General features: G+C 47.4%; 8 protein-coding genes across 8 annotated transcripts; 3 read left to right on the top strand and 5 right to left on the bottom strand.

Annotated features, from left to right (window-relative positions):
- Positions 1-2211: 2211 nt before the first annotated feature.
- On the bottom strand, positions 2212-3003 carry ASPGLDRAFT_30271 (uncharacterized protein; the record flags this gene model as incomplete). Its single annotated transcript, XM_022543930.1, has 1 exon — positions 2212-3003. The coding sequence occupies one exon, from the start codon at positions 3001-3003 to the stop codon at positions 2212-2214; it is 792 nt and encodes a 263-aa protein (XP_022395686.1).
- A 457-nt stretch (positions 3004-3460) lies between these two features.
- On the top strand, positions 3461-5741 carry ASPGLDRAFT_1508125 (MFS transporter). Its single transcript, XM_022542189.1, has 5 exons — positions 3461-3842; positions 3902-4088; positions 4193-4689; positions 4747-5440; positions 5573-5741. Exons 1-5 carry the CDS (start codon positions 3540-3542, stop codon positions 5722-5724), a joined length of 1833 nt encoding a protein of 610 aa, XP_022395685.1. The 5' UTR covers positions 3461-3539; the 3' UTR covers positions 5725-5741.
- A 775-nt stretch (positions 5742-6516) lies between these two features.
- On the bottom strand, positions 6517-7644 carry ASPGLDRAFT_1090590 (uncharacterized protein). Its single transcript, XM_022539548.1, has 5 exons — positions 7549-7644; positions 7178-7484; positions 7029-7128; positions 6765-6977; positions 6517-6706 (listed from the first exon to the last, which is right to left on the bottom strand). Exons 2-5 carry the CDS (start codon positions 7442-7444, stop codon positions 6672-6674), a joined length of 615 nt encoding a protein of 204 aa, XP_022395684.1. The 5' UTR covers positions 7445-7484; positions 7549-7644; the 3' UTR covers positions 6517-6671.
- A 390-nt stretch (positions 7645-8034) lies between these two features.
- On the bottom strand, positions 8035-9105 carry ASPGLDRAFT_137843 (alpha/beta hydrolase; the record flags this gene model as incomplete). The annotated part of the gene is made up of 2 exons (XM_022541559.1): positions 8035-8855; positions 8922-9105. The coding sequence occupies 2 exons, from the start codon at positions 9103-9105 to the stop codon at positions 8035-8037; spliced, it is 1005 nt and encodes a 334-aa protein (XP_022395683.1).
- Positions 9106-10302: 1197 nt separating this feature from the next.
- Positions 10303-11342, top strand: ASPGLDRAFT_53174 (bZIP transcription factor). The gene is made up of 2 exons (XM_022547919.1): positions 10303-10898; positions 10949-11342. The coding sequence occupies exons 1-2, from the start codon at positions 10329-10331 to the stop codon at positions 11072-11074; spliced, it is 696 nt and encodes a 231-aa protein (XP_022395682.1). The 5' UTR covers positions 10303-10328; the 3' UTR covers positions 11075-11342.
- Positions 11343-13247: 1905 nt separating this feature from the next.
- Positions 13248-14195, bottom strand: ASPGLDRAFT_181778 (uncharacterized protein). Its single transcript, XM_022543004.1, has 3 exons — positions 13974-14195; positions 13801-13923; positions 13248-13747 (listed from the first exon to the last, which is right to left on the bottom strand). The coding sequence occupies exons 1-3, from the start codon at positions 14162-14164 to the stop codon at positions 13618-13620; spliced, it is 444 nt and encodes a 147-aa protein (XP_022395681.1). The 5' UTR covers positions 14165-14195; the 3' UTR covers positions 13248-13617.
- A 251-nt stretch (positions 14196-14446) lies between these two features.
- Positions 14447-16455, bottom strand: ASPGLDRAFT_53170 (uncharacterized protein). Its single transcript, XM_022547918.1, has 6 exons — positions 15856-16455; positions 15645-15807; positions 15420-15597; positions 15177-15362; positions 14934-15126; positions 14447-14878 (listed from the first exon to the last, which is right to left on the bottom strand). Exons 1-6 carry the CDS (start codon positions 16369-16371, stop codon positions 14762-14764), a joined length of 1353 nt encoding a protein of 450 aa, XP_022395680.1. The 5' UTR covers positions 16372-16455; the 3' UTR covers positions 14447-14761.
- Positions 16456-16797: 342 nt separating this feature from the next.
- ASPGLDRAFT_137896 (cytochrome P450) lies at positions 16798-18674 on the top strand (the record flags this gene model as incomplete). Its single annotated transcript, XM_022541564.1, has 7 exons — positions 16798-17053; positions 17109-17421; positions 17471-17702; positions 17766-18044; positions 18096-18215; positions 18271-18434; positions 18488-18674. 7 exons carry the CDS (start codon positions 16798-16800, stop codon positions 18672-18674), a joined length of 1551 nt encoding a protein of 516 aa, XP_022395679.1.
- Positions 18675-18977: the final 303 nt, after the last annotated feature.

Genomic DNA, 18977 nt, shown 5'->3' with positions numbered 1-18977 from the left:
AAAAAAATTTTCTTCCCAACCCGCATGCGGGTTGGGACTAAGGTGCCCATTTCCCTACCCTACCCGACCCGAATGCAACTCTAGGCAGGTTGGGTCCTTTTTCCTTTCGCAGTTTAGTAGAGCGCAGGCGATAATGCGCCTGGGTAGCGGGGGCAATTCTTTTCTTGATGCCCGTGGTGCTCATTGTGTCGCCGATCTGCCGTCAGTGCTTTGACGAAGAATTGCAATGCAGTGTCAGTGCGGAGATGTATCTCTGATGGGTCACGTGCAGCATAATCAGATAGTGGGCTCCGGTCGCAGTGAATGGGCGGACTTCCGATCCCCCATCAAAAAAATCGGCCGCTTTCCATCATGAATATCTCACCCAAAATAAGCCTGTGCATGCTCTAAAGTGAATGGGGGGTAAATAACCTATGTAATTATAACTTGTCAAATTTTGAGACTGATTGGAGTTGATTAGAGCATTCGACTCGGGGTGATTGGATTGCATTCGACTCGGGGTACTCTCCGCAATTTTCTCCCATAGTAAAGTGCCAAGACTCGATTCGACTCTCCGTCAGTCGAATGCCCCCCGTTGGATAGGGTCAGTAAAAAACCGTAACCCAGGGGTATCCCCACTTTTTTCTTCCATACTTAAGAGCCCGACCCTAATTCGGATCAGCCTGATCCCTAATACCCCCGTAGGATAGGGTACAGGATACAAAGCCGCATAGCGGACTTATGCATGTACATAATGCGCACGTGCGGTTACTAAGCACCCGCACGTCACATGACCGCGACATAAAGTCTTAACCCCGCTGATGGCCGGAGACATCAGCGATTAGTACCGTGAATACTACGCATATACCTTCCATAACGCTCACTGCGCTATCTATAGATCTTCTCTCACAACTGCAAGAGTTGTTCCCCCTCATTGTCAACACCAGAAGATGTAGGAAGTATCAAGGATTTCAAGATAGTTTTAAAAAATTTCAAGGCATTCTTACCGCGGTTAAAAATTATCATCATGACCAAAATTCATTGGGGTGTAACATGATTCTTCATAATATAATAGGGTAACTTGCAACCATAGGAGCACAGCGTACAGAGTAAAGATGTAATCATTACACAGTATAGATACCATACAGTACTATATGTTTGGCCCTGTAATGGGGCTTAACGGGGCCCTGGGACACCCCCAAACCCCGCTGTCCCAACTCAGCCCGCCCTAACGGGGCGCCCCAAAAATCAGCGGGACGGGCATCTCTGCCCCAAACCCAGGGCGGGGTCACGGGGCCGTCCGTGACACTCTAGTCCGTCGTATGTCCCGCACCGGGACCAGAGCCTCACCGCTTCCGCGGAAGGACTCGCCCCCGACGTAAAATAGACACACACACACACACACTACTACTACGGATCGTTCCCGGGCGGCTTCTATCATCTTGCATCGAGCTTGTAAACATTGAAATAGGATCAGAGGCAATCAAGCTGGACAGAATGTCGATAACTCTTGACAAAAGTCATGTCGGTGAGTTGGGGGTTCCCCAATTTCCCCAATATTAGTAATCTCCTAATATTCTAACATTCAAGGTTCCAAGGTCCAACGTTTGAGTATTTGAAAACTCGCACATGAAGTGCATCATGCACTGTGCCTTGTTACGCTCAGATTGGACATCAAAAGAAACAAGGCTTTGAACTTGTTTCGATTGTGTCTCCACAACCGCTCGGCGGACCTGGAAACCCTATTCAAAAAGATGTCCGTGAAAGGGTTTGAATTCGGATCTGTCGCCCATTGTAGTAAAATTCCGTATTGTAAGATCTGTTACTGGCTTTTTACAAGATGACATGTCTTCGTAGTCTGGAACAGTCCGCTCATCCCCTCATCGAAGGTAGAACTTGGGAGCGAGAGCTTCAATTTCTAATATAGTGGATACCAGCGAGTTGCATTTCCCCAATCCTCACCAAGATTACCCTCACATCATCCCAGTCTCCAACCTTAACTTGGTGGATCACCATAGAAGTCACGAACCACCAAACCCTGCTCCGGTAATCCGCTATTCTTGATTACAGTTGCATTGGGTTTTGAGGGCCGAAAGTAGCTGGTGGCTGGAGCCATGGATTTTCTAAGGGTAACTATTGGTATATGTTCCATCTCTAGGATATTCACCTCCACCTTGGCCTCAACCTAAACCTGTGCCTCGCACTGACTTAGATAAAGGAACAACCTTACACCTAGTTGGTAGCCTGCTTATACCTATCCCCGTACGCCTGGTACCACAGATCAACAAGCTGCTTGCCAGCCCCAGTTGTAATCATTTCCTCCCCGTTCTCCATCTGTTTTGAAACCGCAGCCATGAACTCATACACACTGAGAACACTACCGTTGTTGGTCTTTTTGTTGTCATCGGGATCATCCCGTTCACGGTGCAGATCAGACTCGACAGCTGGGGGGGCGATTTCGATGACCTTGATCGTTTTTCCTAAACCAGAATATTCGATTTGAGTACGCAGATTCATCGTCCAGAAATGCACCCAAGCCTTGGTGGCATTATAGACTGGATTGATCACGGAGTATGGCATGAACCCCAGTGCGGATGATAGATTGATAACCGTCGCCGCCTGCTTCGATCGAAAATGCTCGAAGAGTCCTAGAGTGAGATGTATTGGGCCGCGGATGTTGATATCGATTTCTTGGTCGGCTTTCTCAAGAAATTCGGGTGCTGGCATCTCAGAGACTTGGAGAGGACGTTGAACGCCAGCGTTGTTGACCAGACAGTCTAGATCAGGATGCTCACGCGTGACTTTTGAGACGAATTTCGGGATTGAGTCGATGTCACCAGTGTCGAGTGTATAGAAGGCGGCTGCACCAATCTCACGTGTTGTACTTTCCAACTTTGAACGAGTTCGACCGGCTATAATGACTTTTATTCCTTTGGAAATGAGATAGGCAGAAAAGGCCTTGCCAATTCCTCCACCCCCACCTGTGACAAGAGCACAAGAGATTGAAGGAGCCGCAGGAGCCATTTTTGGTAGGCTGGAGCTGAAGTTATCCTCAATGCAAATAGATATATGGCACGACTGTGCTAGGCCGTGTTATCTTATATCTTTGTGAGACACGCATCGTTGAAACCGCATCGAACAAGGGTCAGGAATACTTATTCGTGACGTCAGCTAGATATTTGCATCCCCAAAGACCCACAAACCCTAAACGCATATTCTCCTCATATAGTAGCATATATTCTCCTCATATAGTAGCATCTATTCTCCTCCTCATATAGTAGCATCTATTCTCCTCCTCATATAGTAGCATCTATTCTCCTCATATAGTAGCATCATTTCCCCTCAGATCTGCAACCCCGAACTAGCTTCGACAAAGTCGAACGTCATAGCGAGACATTCAACAACATGCGACCTTTTTTCGGGTTATATACGCGACCAATGATCGATACATTGTGATTCGCCAGGTTCTCCCTTTTTTCACCACATCCATATCTCTATTTCTACTTGTTATATTACCAAGCTACTTATGGAACAACCCCATCCCCTACTTTCTCCTAATAATGATCGAAACAATTCGAGAGACCGCCTTTGGTAAATTGATGCGCATGATCAGCCACAATCGAATATTACAATACCCAGAAGAGATCGACCCCGAGACCTGCAGTCGTTATGTCCTGTCCGAGACGAATCTCGAGAATTTGGAATCCAATACTCATGGTGAACCTGGCGAAGAATGGGGGCTCTTTACCGTCATGTCCCAGGCCTCACGGCGGCCCAGCGCAACAGAACCAGCACCAGCCGAAAAATTAAGCAGCGCCTTGGTATCAAATATCGCAATTGGCTGGTCTTCAAACGATACCCAGGTACTTCTACCCAAGCAATCGAAAAGCTAGAAGAGAGTGAAATGCTGATTCTCTCACAGAACCCTCAAAATTGGTCGACTGGAAAAAAGCTCTTTGTCAGTTCGCAAGTATGGCTCTTGACTTTCGCCATATATATCGGTTCCGCCATTTACTCGCCGGGCATTCCACAAGTGAGCGAGCAGTTTGGAGTTTCCAGTGTTGCTGCTACTCTCGGTCTTACCCTCTTCGTGTTAGGATATGGTATTGGTGCGTCGTATCCCTTACCTCTTCCCCGAGATGTTTCTTGTTTGCTTTCTATAATTTACTTCATACATATTTGACCATCTCACCTGCTAACACTCGCTTTGTAGGCCCCATGTTTTATTCTCCTCTATCAGAGCTTCCCGCAGTCGGCCGTGGCCCAACATTCGTCCTTACTGCCATCGCATTTGTTTTCCTGAACTTTGGCGTAATCTATGCCAAAAACTTTGGGACGCTCCTGGCATTCCGATTCTTGACCGGGCTAATCGGCTCTCCTCCGGTCGCCACAGGCGCTGCATCAATGGCAGATATCTGGGGCCCTCTGTCTCGGGACTATATGATCGCCATCTGGAGTACGTTTGCAATTGCGGCTCCGGTGATGGGCCCTTTCCTTGGTGGGTTCGCTTCGTCTGCTAACGGCTGGACCTGGACCATATGGCAGCTTGTTTGGGTGTCCGGGTTTGCTGCGGCTGTTTGCTTCTTCTGCCTACCCGAAACCTACACCCCTAATATCCTTTATCGCCGTGCTCGTCGTATCAGAAACGTAACAGCGAATTCGGCCTATATTTCCGAGTCGGAAATCGAGCTACAGAACATGACTACCAAGGCATGTCCACCAACCTACGAAGGAAGATCCAAAGCACTAACGGTTCAATATGTCTAGGGGATTATTTTCGAGGCTCTCGTGCGACCGTTCCAACTTTGCTTTCTTGAGCCAATCATATTGTCTATGAATCTGTACATTTCGTTCATTTACGGGATGCTTTACATCTGGTTCGAAGCTTTCCCTATCGTGTTCCAGGAAATGCACGGTTTTAATCCCGGTGAGGGTGGCCTTGCATTTTTTGGTATCCTCGTCTCTGTGAGCTGTGTGGCAATCCCTCCATATTTCTTCTGGAAATATTTCTACCAGTCGAAAAAGCTTGACACCGAGGGGAACTTGCGTCCGGAGGAGCAACTCCCACCTGCCTGTATTGGGTGTTTGAGTATTCCAATCTCTCTCTTCTCATTCGGATGGACAGGAAATTTCAGTTCCGTCCATTGGATTGTGCCCATCATCTGCTCTATGTTTTTTGCCCTTGGCGGATGTCTGATCTTCAACTGCATCTTCTCTTATCAAGCCCAGGCGTATCCCAAATACGCTGCCTCTGTACTTGCCGGCAATGATTTCATGCGCTCATGCTTTGGTGCCGGATTTCCGCTATTTGCGAGTGCCATGTTTCACAATCTTGGCGTTGGTTGGGCGTGCACCCTCCTCGGATGTCTCACCATCTTGTTTGTCCCCATGCCATTTATTTTATATTTCTATGGCACCCGAATCCGCATGGCTAGCAAGTATGCAAGACATGATATTCAAAGTATGCTGCACTCGCCGCAAAGATTTATGTTTCTTTTGGCCCTACCTTGTCTTATAAGCGCCTATTGGATGCGTCCGATGCCGTTTTTCTTTCTGTTGTTGTTCAGAGGTATGAATTGACTTGTTATTTCAGAGGGATACATGAGCCTATACATACAACAATTAGCCAAGTTGATCGGAAATCAACCTGGTCGTCCGTATAGACACTTCGGAGCTGATTCCGACGGTGCGGCTTGGTTCCTAATCTGCACCAGCTTCATATCACAACACTTTCTCGAAGACTGACGCTAGTTAAATTTGGCAGATCTATAAAGCTTGAGTTATAATAGAGTTATTATGACTGTTTCACGTCTCTATTCAAAGAGTTAAGTTGAAAATTTTTGATCTTAGTATAGACAAAATAATTAGTTGCTGGTAAAGGAAAGGTTCGATCATAGTCTAGTATAACTAACTAGACCTCCGTACAAGGCCCAAGAGCCCAAATCCCAACGCAACGCAACGCAACCCGCAAATGGGCTAGGCGTTAGGCCCATCGATAGGCTATAGGCCAAGGGTAGAAGTATTAGGACCACAGTACTGAAAGGAGCACCCTGCCTACTTGGTAGCCGTGATAAGCTCCAAGTTATGCCCTCCGATCAGCGCAGCATGCGCTACGTGACCTCGCAATAGTATATAGAAGCTCTCAGGGGCTGAAGACTGGGTCTTCAACGATTAGTTCAGCATTGAATCGACATATTGCTTCTATTGTCATGGATTGCCTGGATCTATGTACAGCCTATTCCTTGCTCGCATAGCGAGGTCTTACAATAGTTAATCCTATTAATCTTATCAATTAAGTTCGAGCCTCGCCTTCATAATTTTACCTTTTACTCATAGACAGTCAGAACCCAAGCTATTGCACACTGGTTGTCAAAAATTGTAGCTTGTAATTACTTTCATCATTTGTTCTTTGTCGTCAAGCAAAAAATGAGCGGAGGCATAAGAATAGCCTGGGACACTGAGGCGGCTTGCGATGTCGATGGGCCAAAAAAAAGCAAATCAATATAAAGAATCCGAACTGTCCTCTTAATACCGAATTATATTTCCGCTTTTCACCCTGTTGGTGGTCCTTCTCCTCTTTGGCGAATACCCTTCCTAGAAGCAGCCTTTTTGGTGAGACTTACGGCCCTTTTTCATACGTATAGGTAGCAGCTCCGGCGCACAAAATGGCTCGCGCGAGCATGACGAGGTCATCAGTGGGTCGATATCTCGAAGCAACAAGGGAGTGCTATCAGTTTGTCAGCATAGTTGGGCGGATATAATATGGCAGTTTCTTGCTGCTTTACCATTCTCAGAGATGCTAACGACTTCGTTGAAGCTGCAGATAAGAAGCCGAAAGTATCTGAGCCAACTGGCCAACGGTTCAAAATCGTCGACTCCCGCAACCCCTGCGTCTTTTTCGTACTTTTGCATAAGCTCCATAGTTATGGCGGGAAGAGCTCTGAGATATTTGGTTTGAGACTCAGTTGGCGAACACTCCAAGCACTGATCCAAACAGGCTGTGGCTAATATGTCAGCGGCGCATCTACTCGTAAAAGCCTAGGACCAACCGATCTTTATTCTTCCATCTATGCCGAGTAGGATTTCACGACACGACAAAGATGGATGCGAGAGCCCAAAACTACCGAGATAGCATAGGTCATCGAGAATCTTGGTTGTTATTATTTCGGTGCAAAAGGACACAAAGGAACGTACATACTTGCGACATTATTGCAGCCATTTCTACCTCCGTAGGATATATGCCCGGGGCAGAAACAAGGTTCCCCAATGTGAGCGGAAAATCATCAACGAAAGCATACAGATGGTTTGAGTCTATGTAGCAGTCCCGAGATGACAGAATATTGGCATGTTGAAAGCAATTGAATCGTTGAATCAGATTTTCGGCGCCAGACTTGGGATATTCTCGAACAGCTTGCACCCGTGATGGATTGGAACGCTGAGTACTCATGACGTTGTTCGGACTCATCGTTTTCGACCTTTGAGTCGGTTGTAGAATTATAAGTCGACTGTTTTTCACAACATGTTCATTATTATAAATCACCATCCTTGTCCATTTTACTCATGTCCTACCCTCACAAATCTTTAGATAACCACCTATAACCCTGACTGCGGCCTTAACCGTCCAGCAGTCCGGGTTGTTTGCGCCTTCCAAGTCAAGCTGCCACCAAAATTGGCGCAAAATGTGGCGAGTTTCCACTGTGGAGAACACAGAACTAGGCGTGCTATAACTATAGATTAGCAACCAAGTCCGAGATGTCCTCAACAAGACCCAGCATCGTGTCGATGAAGTTCAAGGCACGGATATGCTGATTGGCGCAAAGTTCAAATTCAGCAATGCCATGTGCGAGCCTTCCCATATGTACTTCTCCGTCTTACCAGCTACAAACAATATGGCCGTGAGCCACAGGGGCATTGCAGAGCTCCAGCAGTCCGCATCTACAAACGCCTTCGTGACGGCTCGAAGTATGACATATCATTCTTCGTAGAACTAGCTGGTCAATAGCATTCGGGCTCGGCTACTTACAATATCTTTAGTCTGTACATTTCGGCGCTGAGCTATTTAGATGCATTGAAGGCTTCCGCGATAAATTCCAGAGCTCTGTCGTATGCCTCTGTAGAGCCCTTCGCCGGCTTCGGTGGGAATTCAGAACCGAAGTCGACGAGACCATGTCCGCCATCTTCTACAAGCAGCAGCTCTGTTTTGATGCCTAACTTCTTCAGTTGCTCATATTGCTCCAGACTTTCTTCAGCGGGAACGACTTCGTCTGCTGTGCCATGCACAAAGACAGAAGGGGGATAATTTTCTGCCACGAATAATTGCAGAAACCCCGGCTTGATATCCACGGGTATAGCTGCAGGTCTTTGTGCATACTCAACTTCGTTGAACATTTTACCAAGCCCGGGCTTTCCGAAGCACCCGTCTAGGAAGGTGCCATCGAGTTCCCAACGCACGGTAAGTGCGAAACGTTCGGAGAGAAAGCCACTGGCTGGCAAGTCGTCACTCACAATTGTCTTGTCCGCAAGTAGCTTTGGAACGCTATTGAGATCCACAAACTTGGCTATAGATGTCGGGGGTCGACCAGTCACCCAATGGTCAAGAAGGAGGTTGCCGCCAGTACCATATACGGTCATTAGGACAGCTGGTTTTGGATTGGCATACACACATGCTGCACGAGCAGGATACGCGCCCGCCGAAAATCCCGAGACAGCTATGCGGGTAGTATCGAGGGACACATTCTCCGGCAGCTGCTTTTGGAAGCCTCTTACAAGAAAGTTGAAGAGAGACTTCGCATCGTCGATCTGGTCGAGAGCGGTGCTTGGATGACAGAGCCTGTAGTCTGCCGATATGAATATGTACTCGTGTTTTTGACAATAATCTATATTACCGGAGATCAGCATTGCAAACGACTACGAGTCCTGAGCCCATGATGCTCAAAACATACCGTATAACCATTGTGGAAACGCTCTGTCGCGTCGTGAACCCGATGTCATTCCACCGCCATGATAGTAAATTAACGCCGGCAAGCTTCCGTTAGCCGTAGGTGGTAAATAGTAGTCCAGTTTGATATCATGGTCGTCAACGGTAGAATAAACAAGCGTCCGGCCTCCCTCCGGTAAGGATGCCATGACCGGTGGTCCAGTGATCGACATAACTCAGACGCGGTGCTGCAGCAGCAACCAATTGCTATCTAGCGATCGAGCGTAGAATGTGGCTCGACGGATAACGGGTTTAGTTAAATAGGCTGAGCTGTTCAGCGCCTAAGTGTTATTCCGCCTACTCCACAGAGTGAGTCCCGGAGTAATCCAAAACGGCAAGTAGGGCCGTCTCTTGCCTTAGTAACGAGACAGAAAGGGAGCATTCCGTAACTAGCGTCCTCGAAGTTCCCGCCCGAGTACCACCACTCTTCTTCGGTATCTTTTCGCTGTGAAGGGACTTTTCAGGTCGTTGGTTTCCCTGATACCGAAGGAAATAACGCCCCTACACATAGCGAACGCTGAGTTGGCCGGCAAGAAGGTAATTACCACCATGTCCCGTGGTATGGCGGTAGCTTTGCATAACGCACAACATAAGCCCGACTATATCGATCGACGGTAACTGATTCATGTTCTGTCGTCGATACTGTCATTTGAAAACGAACAAGGTTCTCGAGAGCATATCTCTCTATTTTGACTGGTTGAAGAGAAAGCCGGGGATGTCACCGTGACTCATAGAGTAGTATCCGTGATTGCGCCGGAGACTCTACTCTCCACAGGATGAAAAGCTCTTGGGTGTCTTTTCCAGAACCACTCAACGCTCACCATCGGACCATATCCCCACAGCCCCGTTGAACTGGCTCACAGAGTCCATGATTCATTGGTTCGCTGCAGTCGGCTCTGGATATCACGGTGTGTCGGACAATACAATCAACGTTCGGCATACGTTATCTGACCTCTCCAGATACTACAAAACGCGAACGATTCCTCTCAACACAGGCGTGTGATTCCTTTTCAGAATCAGTGGATGTTCGAAGGTCGGCTTTCAGCAGTACGTATCCGTCTCAGGACCTAATGGATACGGGGTTGGACCAATGGTTGACCAATTATGGAGCCCAATGGCTTGCGATGTAGTAACAGGTTCTCAGAATAATGGAGTGGATGATACACCAATCCAGATCATCGGTTGCCAGCTCCCTGTACATTTCATTGGCGGGAATTTTTGGTCAAAAAGTCATTCAAGACGTGTTCTTCCAGTCAATCTTTAACTTTATTATTTTCTATTCACCTTTATATCTCTTCCCGTTATCTTATATATTGAGCCTTTTGGTCAATTGGTTTCATCTACACATTGTCCTCTGCCTCAACCAACTGCCATGTCCTGCTCCATTGGCATTCAACCGACCTCAACATCGATCCATGACCCTTCTTGGGGTGCCGCCCTCAGCCTGTGGCCTGCAGGCGACCAACTCGAAGGTCTCGAGTCTATACCGCCGACTTTTGCGACATGGGATTTCCCACTCGGACAGGACTTGTACAATCCTGATTTGGAATTGAATGTAACTCATAACCCCCAACGATCACCAGAAAACGACATCGGTAATGTCTCTTCATACGGGACACAGCCTGCCCCAAGTAATGGCCAACTCAAGAATCGAAAAGACCGTGGCACAAAGCCCGCAAAAACAGGTATCCAGAAGACTCCATCACGGGAGAAATTCTTGGAACGAAATCGGCAAGCAGCCAGTCGATGTCGACAGAAGAGAAAAGAGCACACACAAGTCCTCGAGTCACGGTTCAAGGAACAGTCAACCAAGCATCAGCAGCTACAGTCTGAATTCCGCTGTCTCCGCATGGAGATCCTTGGTCTGAAAAACGAAGTGTTGAAGCACGCACACTGTACAGATAACCATATTTCCGAGTATCTCACGCAGATGCTAGAAAGGGTGATTTCCCGAATGGCCACGGTGACGTGAACAAAAGCTAACTGGTCCAGGTACACGAGTACGGGCCACAAGACAGGACGTCTAGCATCAGTAGTTCTTCCGAACTTGAGTCGACCAAATCGTTGGATGAATGTTTAACACACGCTGATTTGAATGATTTGCTTGTTTCAGAATAATGGCTCTTAAGTCATATAGGGGCGTTCTGATACTGGTTTGAGAAACTCCCTCTGTTACGCGTTATGACCTTTTCTTTCTTTCCAAAAGACTTATCGTTTAATTTGCAACACTATGTACGAACTCTCTTGTGTATATATTAATAAGGAGGTGTATGTATATGTTGAGGTCGGCCCGTGGTCTCTGGCAAAGATGCCAATGTATATGCAGCTATCAAGCCCCGCAAAGACGATCACAAGGGACCAAATAGATAGTATGACGGTACGAGCTGCTAAGTTCTGGTTGATCTTTCGCGCCCCAACTCTGTTTTTCAAAGTCCGAGAAGTGCACATCAATCTCTGGGGGCAACGATACTTCTATTTTTCGCGCTGTTACCTGAACAGCCCGTAACATACCTTTCCCTAAAGCCCATCGTCGCGACGCCACCTTCGCAACAACGCTGAGGCTGGTGAACGTCTCCCAGTTCATGGGATCGTCCAAATCCTCCAGCAATGTAAACAGCGAGCCGGTGGTCCACTGGATATAGGTCACCACGAAAAGGTCAATACCCCACGATGATCGATGTATATTCATCAAACTAGAAATCTTCCGAGCGGACTATAAGCACGTATCTGCCGCGAACTTATGAAATCGAACTTAGAATGCCATTGTCGTCCGCTATATTTTTTTGCAAACCCGAGGACCATAATGGTAATGGTGTGGTAATACATGCTGAGACATTATAATTATCCCATGTCTCTCCAGGTGGCGTTCGGTCGAGTTTTGGGAGTATTACGGTCTAACTCTTTGGAAGCGAATACTAACTGTCCCCGATAGAACCAGTCACGTCGGTCTTTTCCCATAGCATACGCGCTGCGAGGTTCCGCTATTAGCATCCGTGGACGCATACCGAAAGGGAATGATAGAGGGAGAGTTTATATTCACCACATTGAGAGCACTTCTAGCCCTTGTACTGTAGCAACGGTCATATTCCCCTCCTCCATCTCGAGGCATTTCTTCGCTTCGTTGTAGAAGTGAACTCCTACCGTGGCCGAGTCGTCCGGATCGGTGTATGCTTCCACATAATCAGAGTAAGGCTACCTTGATGGATCTGGTCAGAAACTACAACAATATTTTCATCTGACTCCTCTTTCATCTACCAACTTACGCATCCAGCTGCCAGAATAGCATTAACGAGAAATGGCGAGCAGAATTGAGATTCTAGGTCTCTCTCCCTCATGTCCCTGGTAAAGACGTCTCGGTCCATCCAAGGAAAGCATAGATGATACCATGTAAAGTACAACGATATGATATGCAATACCAACCCATCGTCGCCTGTGACAGTCGTCCACGGTTTTGCCGGGACTCGGAATACAGGCTGATCACAGAGTCGCTTAACATCGAGAACACTCCCATGAGTCCGGGAATTGGCCTCTAACAGACTGATTTCATCATGGGCCTTGGCTAGTTCGGGTGACTGTGCTCTGCGTAGTTGCTCGTCGATATAGGACTTGAGTTCGGATAGGGAGGCGTTACTGCGAATCAGGTTCAGAAGCGCGAAGATATGAGTGTCACCACTATCGCGTAGGGTCTCGATCAGCCGTATAAGGAGCTTCTGGTCATCCTCGAGGCTGTCTAATTTCGTTTCAGGGTACTGCGTCGGCGGTAGTCATTATTTTCGTCGATGACACAGTCGACTTGCATTTTACAGCAATGACCACATGGCTTTACTCCATCGCACTAGAAGAGATGTTTTAACACCGTTGCCTCAAGATATTCCGACTAGTGGGGCCAAGCACGAACCTTTAGCCTTTTGACCCGACACAGGGAGCAGGTAGTCGAGACCCGATATACACCAGGATTTCCCTTTCTCTACTGCGATCCTGGTGCTGAGGACCGCGGATTTTGAACAGGATTCATGTACATGGTGTTATCTTCGATGGGAACCCGAATGCTCACTTGAAACTGGTACCGTTGAAGAAGGCGAGGTTTGCTACACCGAATATCTGGTCCGATCGGACCGGCATACTCTTCGGAATTCGGGGCATATGCTTGCTCCGGAAGATACTCGGTCACTTCTCCAGCTACACGGTGGGTTTATCGGTACATCTCAATCGATCATGGATTGTAATTGGTTCCGCTGGACAATCGGAATGAGCTTTCCATTACCGTGAAGAACTCAGAGAAAAACAATATCCGCTGATATTAAGGAAAGAAGAATCTCATCCCGTCCCTCCTCATAAGCATTTGGTAACTACGGGGTGTAAAATAAGCATTATTCCCTGCCTGGTTGCAAAAGCACGGGGGCTGGATATGTGCGTCCTCAGTTTGTCTCCCTGTTATATTGCACCTGATACGTCTGCAGAAATCAGGAGAAGAATAGGTCAAGAAGACTGGATAGGGACAATCAGTGTTGAATCCGGACAGCTCTTTTGATATGACTTGCAAAATCTCGGAACAGCGACACCACTCTTATTCTCGATGCGTCAATTTTCAAACGCCAGTTAAACTCATACAGTACAGGCGACGGGTTGTGCTTTGCGGCACCCCTTTTTGGATAACTGTATCATGCACAGGTCGGACTTGTCGCCGGCTTTGATACCGCACTTGAGGGATTCGTTTGCGAACATCCTGCCACTGCCCCCCCGACTGTATCATCTACCGCAGAATCATAGGCATCTCCGCAGTTCGGATCACTAGAAGTCTATTAGTGCGCCAGCATCAACCAGGGGGGCTAGTCTAGTCTCACCTCGAACCACCGCTGGCATTATTGAAGTATGAACAGATATCATGCGAGAAACAGTCCTGCGTGTACACATCGCCAACCGCGGTTCCGGTACATCCAGCACCGCATCGACCATTGCATGAGTAGCTTCGGGGATTTATTAGCGCTGATGTTATTGATAACAGAAGTGAACATACTCTCCGGATCCATCGCTGTTGGTTCCGTAGTTACTTCCAACCACCCCAACAAACGAACATGTCTGTCCGTCGCTGTTCGTCCATGTCGCGGTGGCCGTGGCGCCAACTTCAAGACAGGTGATGGAGCGCTTGCTAAGCGTGGCACTCACAGCCAGTGGAAGGACCGCAGCAAGTGTATAGAATACTTTCATGTTGTATTTTCAACAAGAAGATGAGCTGTCTATCTCGGAGAATCGACATCAACAAAGGACGGTCCAGCTCCTTTTTAAGGTGGGCCCCTCGGTGGGTTTCTCGGAGTTTTCTTTCTCGGCTCGGGGCCGTAAATTAATGTTGATTAAGTATATCGCATCAAAGCAGCTATGATGGCGATGTTCTGCAGGTACAGGGATAACGTTGGTTTTCTCTCACTGCCGAAGTTCAGTTTATGTCAGTTGTGTACAGTCTTACATTCACTACGTCTGCCTAATCCCTGGGTCTATCCCATATAGTAGGAGTCTCATTTCGCTGCGTTATAGTTCCATTCGAACAAAACACCAGTAATATGCCCATGTGCGCGTTATCGTCATCTCGGTAAAGCTTCGAGCATAAAGACCTGGATACACTATTTCGTTCCTGCCAATTAGTTACATCAGGGGTATCGCAGCGGCAATGTCCGAGCTCATAGTACCGCGTTCTCGACTCGAGGAATCAATACCCATTCCTAATCTGCCTTAGCCTAGAACGAATGACACGATAGGTATATACGCCCAGTGTCCGTCCCACCGTCATCTCCATTGGCCATCCAATTATCATGACGTTTCGGACCGAGGGTAAAGAAAAATGTTGTATAAAAAGGACCAAATCGGTATCACAATCCTACCGACATAGTACACGAATTTACCCACAAAGCCATCCATGTCGAGAGTCTGCAACCAATGAGTTTCCTTATTCCCGGAAAGTGTTCATACGAGATGTACTTACGGCTATCGAGGCGCCTCCGCTTTTCTTTACCCAAGTGAAAGCGCGCTCAGCCATCTGATCTTCATAACGAGTACAAGCCTCACGAACCTGATCCGTCGAAGGCGGTACGCCGGTCTTTGCTTCTTCATGCAATGATAATAGTTCGGGGAGGATTTCGGCACAGTCGTGCAGAGCCTGGTTTGCTCCTTGGCCGCTATCGGACTGTTAACGATGATCTTCCTTTTTCAAGCATCTGGTTCTTACCGATTGGCCTGCATAGCATGGATGGCATCCCCCATCAGCCAAACTCTGGGGTGCCCTCGAAATGGCTCTACAGAATTCTTCAGCATGCTACGCCAGCGTGGTGAGGGTTTGGTGCTAGCTCGTAATGGTGATACAAATATATCCGCGGTACCATCGTCCTTTGCCGCTGTCAATAGTAATTGTCCACTAGGAGGTCTTAGTGCAGGCCATTGCGGTGTGTACACCAAGATAATCGATACTCACAATCTCGGGTCCCAGTCCTGAATGAAATCCAAGCAAAATTCGAATTTGTCGGGGATCTCAGACACACTTTTGTAGTGAGAGTGGCTCCTCGGAATGCTCAAAACCCAGAAGAAGAACGCTTTTCTTTCATCACGGGCTGAACGATCCGTATCTTCGGCTTGCAGAGATGGAAGATACACTGTCTAACTCGTCAGAAATATCCATAAACAAGCAAGGTTGACGGACAAGAATAGTATAACGTGGCACCCTTTGAAAAAACGATGATGGGTCCCCGATGCAACTGACTAGGAAGCTCGTACACCTGTTCCAGTGTAAGGCTTCCTTTCGCAAGAAACGCCCAGTGAGTGTTGATCGAGACAAGGTTTTGCAGTCCGACTTCTCTGTTCACCTTCATACCGGTCAGCCAGCCTCATACGATTGGGCTCGCTTTGCTTACTTGAGAACGACTCCCATCGGCACCAATCAGAATATCGCAGTCATCAAAGGAGGAATCCGAGAAATAGGCGCGTACTCTCTCACTTCCGTCCGCCTTGTGGATGATTTCGTAGCGAGAGAAAGCGTTGCCGTACGTCACGAGCCCATTCTGCTTAAGTGGCTCAGTGAGAATATCATGAAGTACAACTCGACTGATGGCAAACGATTTGGCATAAGAAGGTATAGCTGTTAAATCGAGGATCTCTTCGCAGCGAGAATTCATGATCGTTGGTGCTGTCGAGCCAGAGACGGAGGACTGACCGAAACTCTTCGAAATAGCGGCAATATCCTGATCTTTGAGACATGCGCGGAACCCAAGCATAGCAGACTCACCCAACCGAATCTGATACCCTTCTCTTTCCACATCTCTCTTATCTCGTTCATACACTCTCACGTCCACATCGTTGTTCTGCAGTCCGTTTGCCAACAGGGCACCAGCCAGTCCCCCTCCCACAACAATTACCTTGAACGATGCCATGATCGTTCAAAAACTAGATAAGAGAAGCACTGCGATATCCACTCCGCTTCGCATCGATAGAAGGAGGACTAATAAATGACTCTGTTTACTCCGTACAATTGCGGAGACGTGGGGAGGGTGTCCGATATATCAGAATCCCACCGGCTCTCCACCACCGAGTGAGTGGGGTTCCGACGGGTGTCCGACTTTCAGCAAAAAGTTACTATAGAATAATATCTTAAGGCTCGTCACAACTGCCGTTTGTGATTACAGGCCCCAAGAGATTACCGGATTCGTCTTTAATGTGGAGTGCTATTGGGAATGAGGACTATTTGACGGATGCTGTTGTCCGTGCTATACTAAAAATATTTGGTAAAATGGATATATAAACCCACTGCTACAAAGCCGACAAGGAGCGTTTCTTCTCATCCCTCAATCTGCATCGATATGGCTCTCCTTCATCTCTTTTGGCAAGACCGAGAGCTTCCCGCTCTCGGTCAGAGAGAGTTAGTCTCGGTTCTTCTCGCAACAACACTTCTATTGATTTTCTACCGCGCCTTAAGTTCTGTCTATTATCGAGCTTTCCATCCATTGTCTCAATTTCCAGGCCCTCCAGGAGCTTCCACGTCGAGACACTGGGTGTATCGAGTGACTGATCGTGGCTTTCCCGAAGAGGACTTCGAGAGACTACACGAGAAATATCGTGAGAACATTTGTGACTTTTCTTTTTACTGCATGCTGATATGAATCTATTGCAGAAACGCATGCGCTACGCATTGGACCCAACGAGCTGCATGTCAGCGATGTTCAGCAGTACAAGGTCATCTACAGCCAGAGCAAGCCATTTCCCAAACATGCCACGTTTTACGAAGCGTTCAATACTCCCCATACGGTCTTCACGGAAATCGATACAGGCATGCATAAGGAACGACGTCGATTACTTAACCCTTTGTTCTCGCGAGTTGGAGTATTCAAACTCGAGCCGGTGATTCACGAAAAGGTTGGAATTATGCTGAAAAAGATTAACCGTCTAAAAGACTCTCAATCCATCAACGTCTATGATGCTTTCAGGTTAGTCTATCCCACCGGACGATGCTCCGAAAAGGCTGACATTGCTCAGATGTCTCACAACTGAGGTCATCATGGAGTTCGCCTTTGCCAAATCGGCCAACATGTTAGAGGAAAATGAAACTACATTCGAGTCATGGTTTCTTACGGCATTTGATGCCGTTTCCGGAAGTCTCTGGAAATTGCAGGAATGGCCCCTGGTACGCAGAGCTCTATACTTTGTGCCGATCGATTTTGTTAGTTTGGTCGATTCACAGATTGCATATGTAGCTCGAATGCTGAAGGTACGTCTATCCGGTTTTTGTCTTAATTGATGAATATCCCTGACAATGGTGTTATTTTCGCAGTTCGCAGAAAGTTGTCTCCAGCATTACACCATTCATGGCAATACAACATCACATCCGGTCGTTTTTGACAATCTTTCCTCCGTGCCGTATGACCTTAAAGTCACGGAAGCATTGGATGTGCTGATCGCTGGTGCTGACACGACTGCGTCGACTCTCACGGCCGGAATACTCCATATCCTTTTAAATCCCGACATCCATGATAAGCTACGGCAAGCTCTCAATGATACAGAAGATCCTCTCGGGTCCCAGCTCTTGGAATTGGAGAAGATCGACTACCTGGTGAGTGAATTTGAACCCTATTGTACTCGAAGATCTAACTTTGGATCCCAGACCGCTTGTGTCAAGGAGTCATTGAGAATCGGGATGGCAGTCCCCGGACGTCTACCACGAGTGGTCCCTCACGATCTTCCACAGCCTTTCGTTGTTGACAATAAAGTCATTCCGCCAGGAGTAAGTTCATCGCTACCTATCTCTGATGATGCTCAGTGGTCTAACTCTAGACTAGACTGTCGTTTCAATGTCCGCCTACACAATGCACACAAACGAAGACGTTTGGGGACCTGATGCACGAACGTTCAATCCTGATCGCTGGTTACAACCAGAGTCCAAGGGTCTCGACCAGTATCTATGCACGTTTTCCAAAGGAGCTCGGATGTGTATTGGCCAAAAGTATGTCTTTGGTCTCGATATTATCGGTGATTAAAAAACTGACCTCTCTCCAGTGTGGCATATGCTGAGATCACAATCGTGATGGCATACCTATTCTATAATTTCGAACTCAGCCTACCACAGAATTTTGTTCCTCCACAACGTCGAGATCTGTTTACTATGGAATATTCGCCGCCGGGGTTGCCGATCCATTTCTCAGGCTTGAAAAAAGAATGGAGTCCAGAATGGACCAGCCAGTAACACAATATGTCCATGTGCGGGCTATGCTTTCTATAGACGCCGATATATACTTTGAACACCGCGAAATAGGTCAGATTTGAACACCACCAAAAGAAAGAAAAGAAAACACATCTCGACATAATTAAACATCAACAATATTCCAACTTCCTCTACTGCCTATATAGAGCACTTGTACGTACTGGACCTGGACTTGTTTGTAGGAGTATGCGGGGACCAGTGGGTCTTATATCACGCGACAATCAGCCAGCCACAAAGTTGGCAGCTGAAGATGTCAATTATTTCAGAAACACGGTTCATTTCCTA

The sequence above is a fragment of the Aspergillus glaucus genome (genome assembly GCF_001890805.1).
Source record: "Aspergillus glaucus CBS 516.65 unplaced genomic scaffold ASPGLscaffold_37, whole genome shotgun sequence".
Taxonomy (NCBI): Eukaryota; Fungi; Ascomycota; class Eurotiomycetes; order Eurotiales; family Aspergillaceae; genus Aspergillus; species Aspergillus glaucus.
This window is presented reverse-complemented; position numbering and strand designations above follow the sequence as displayed.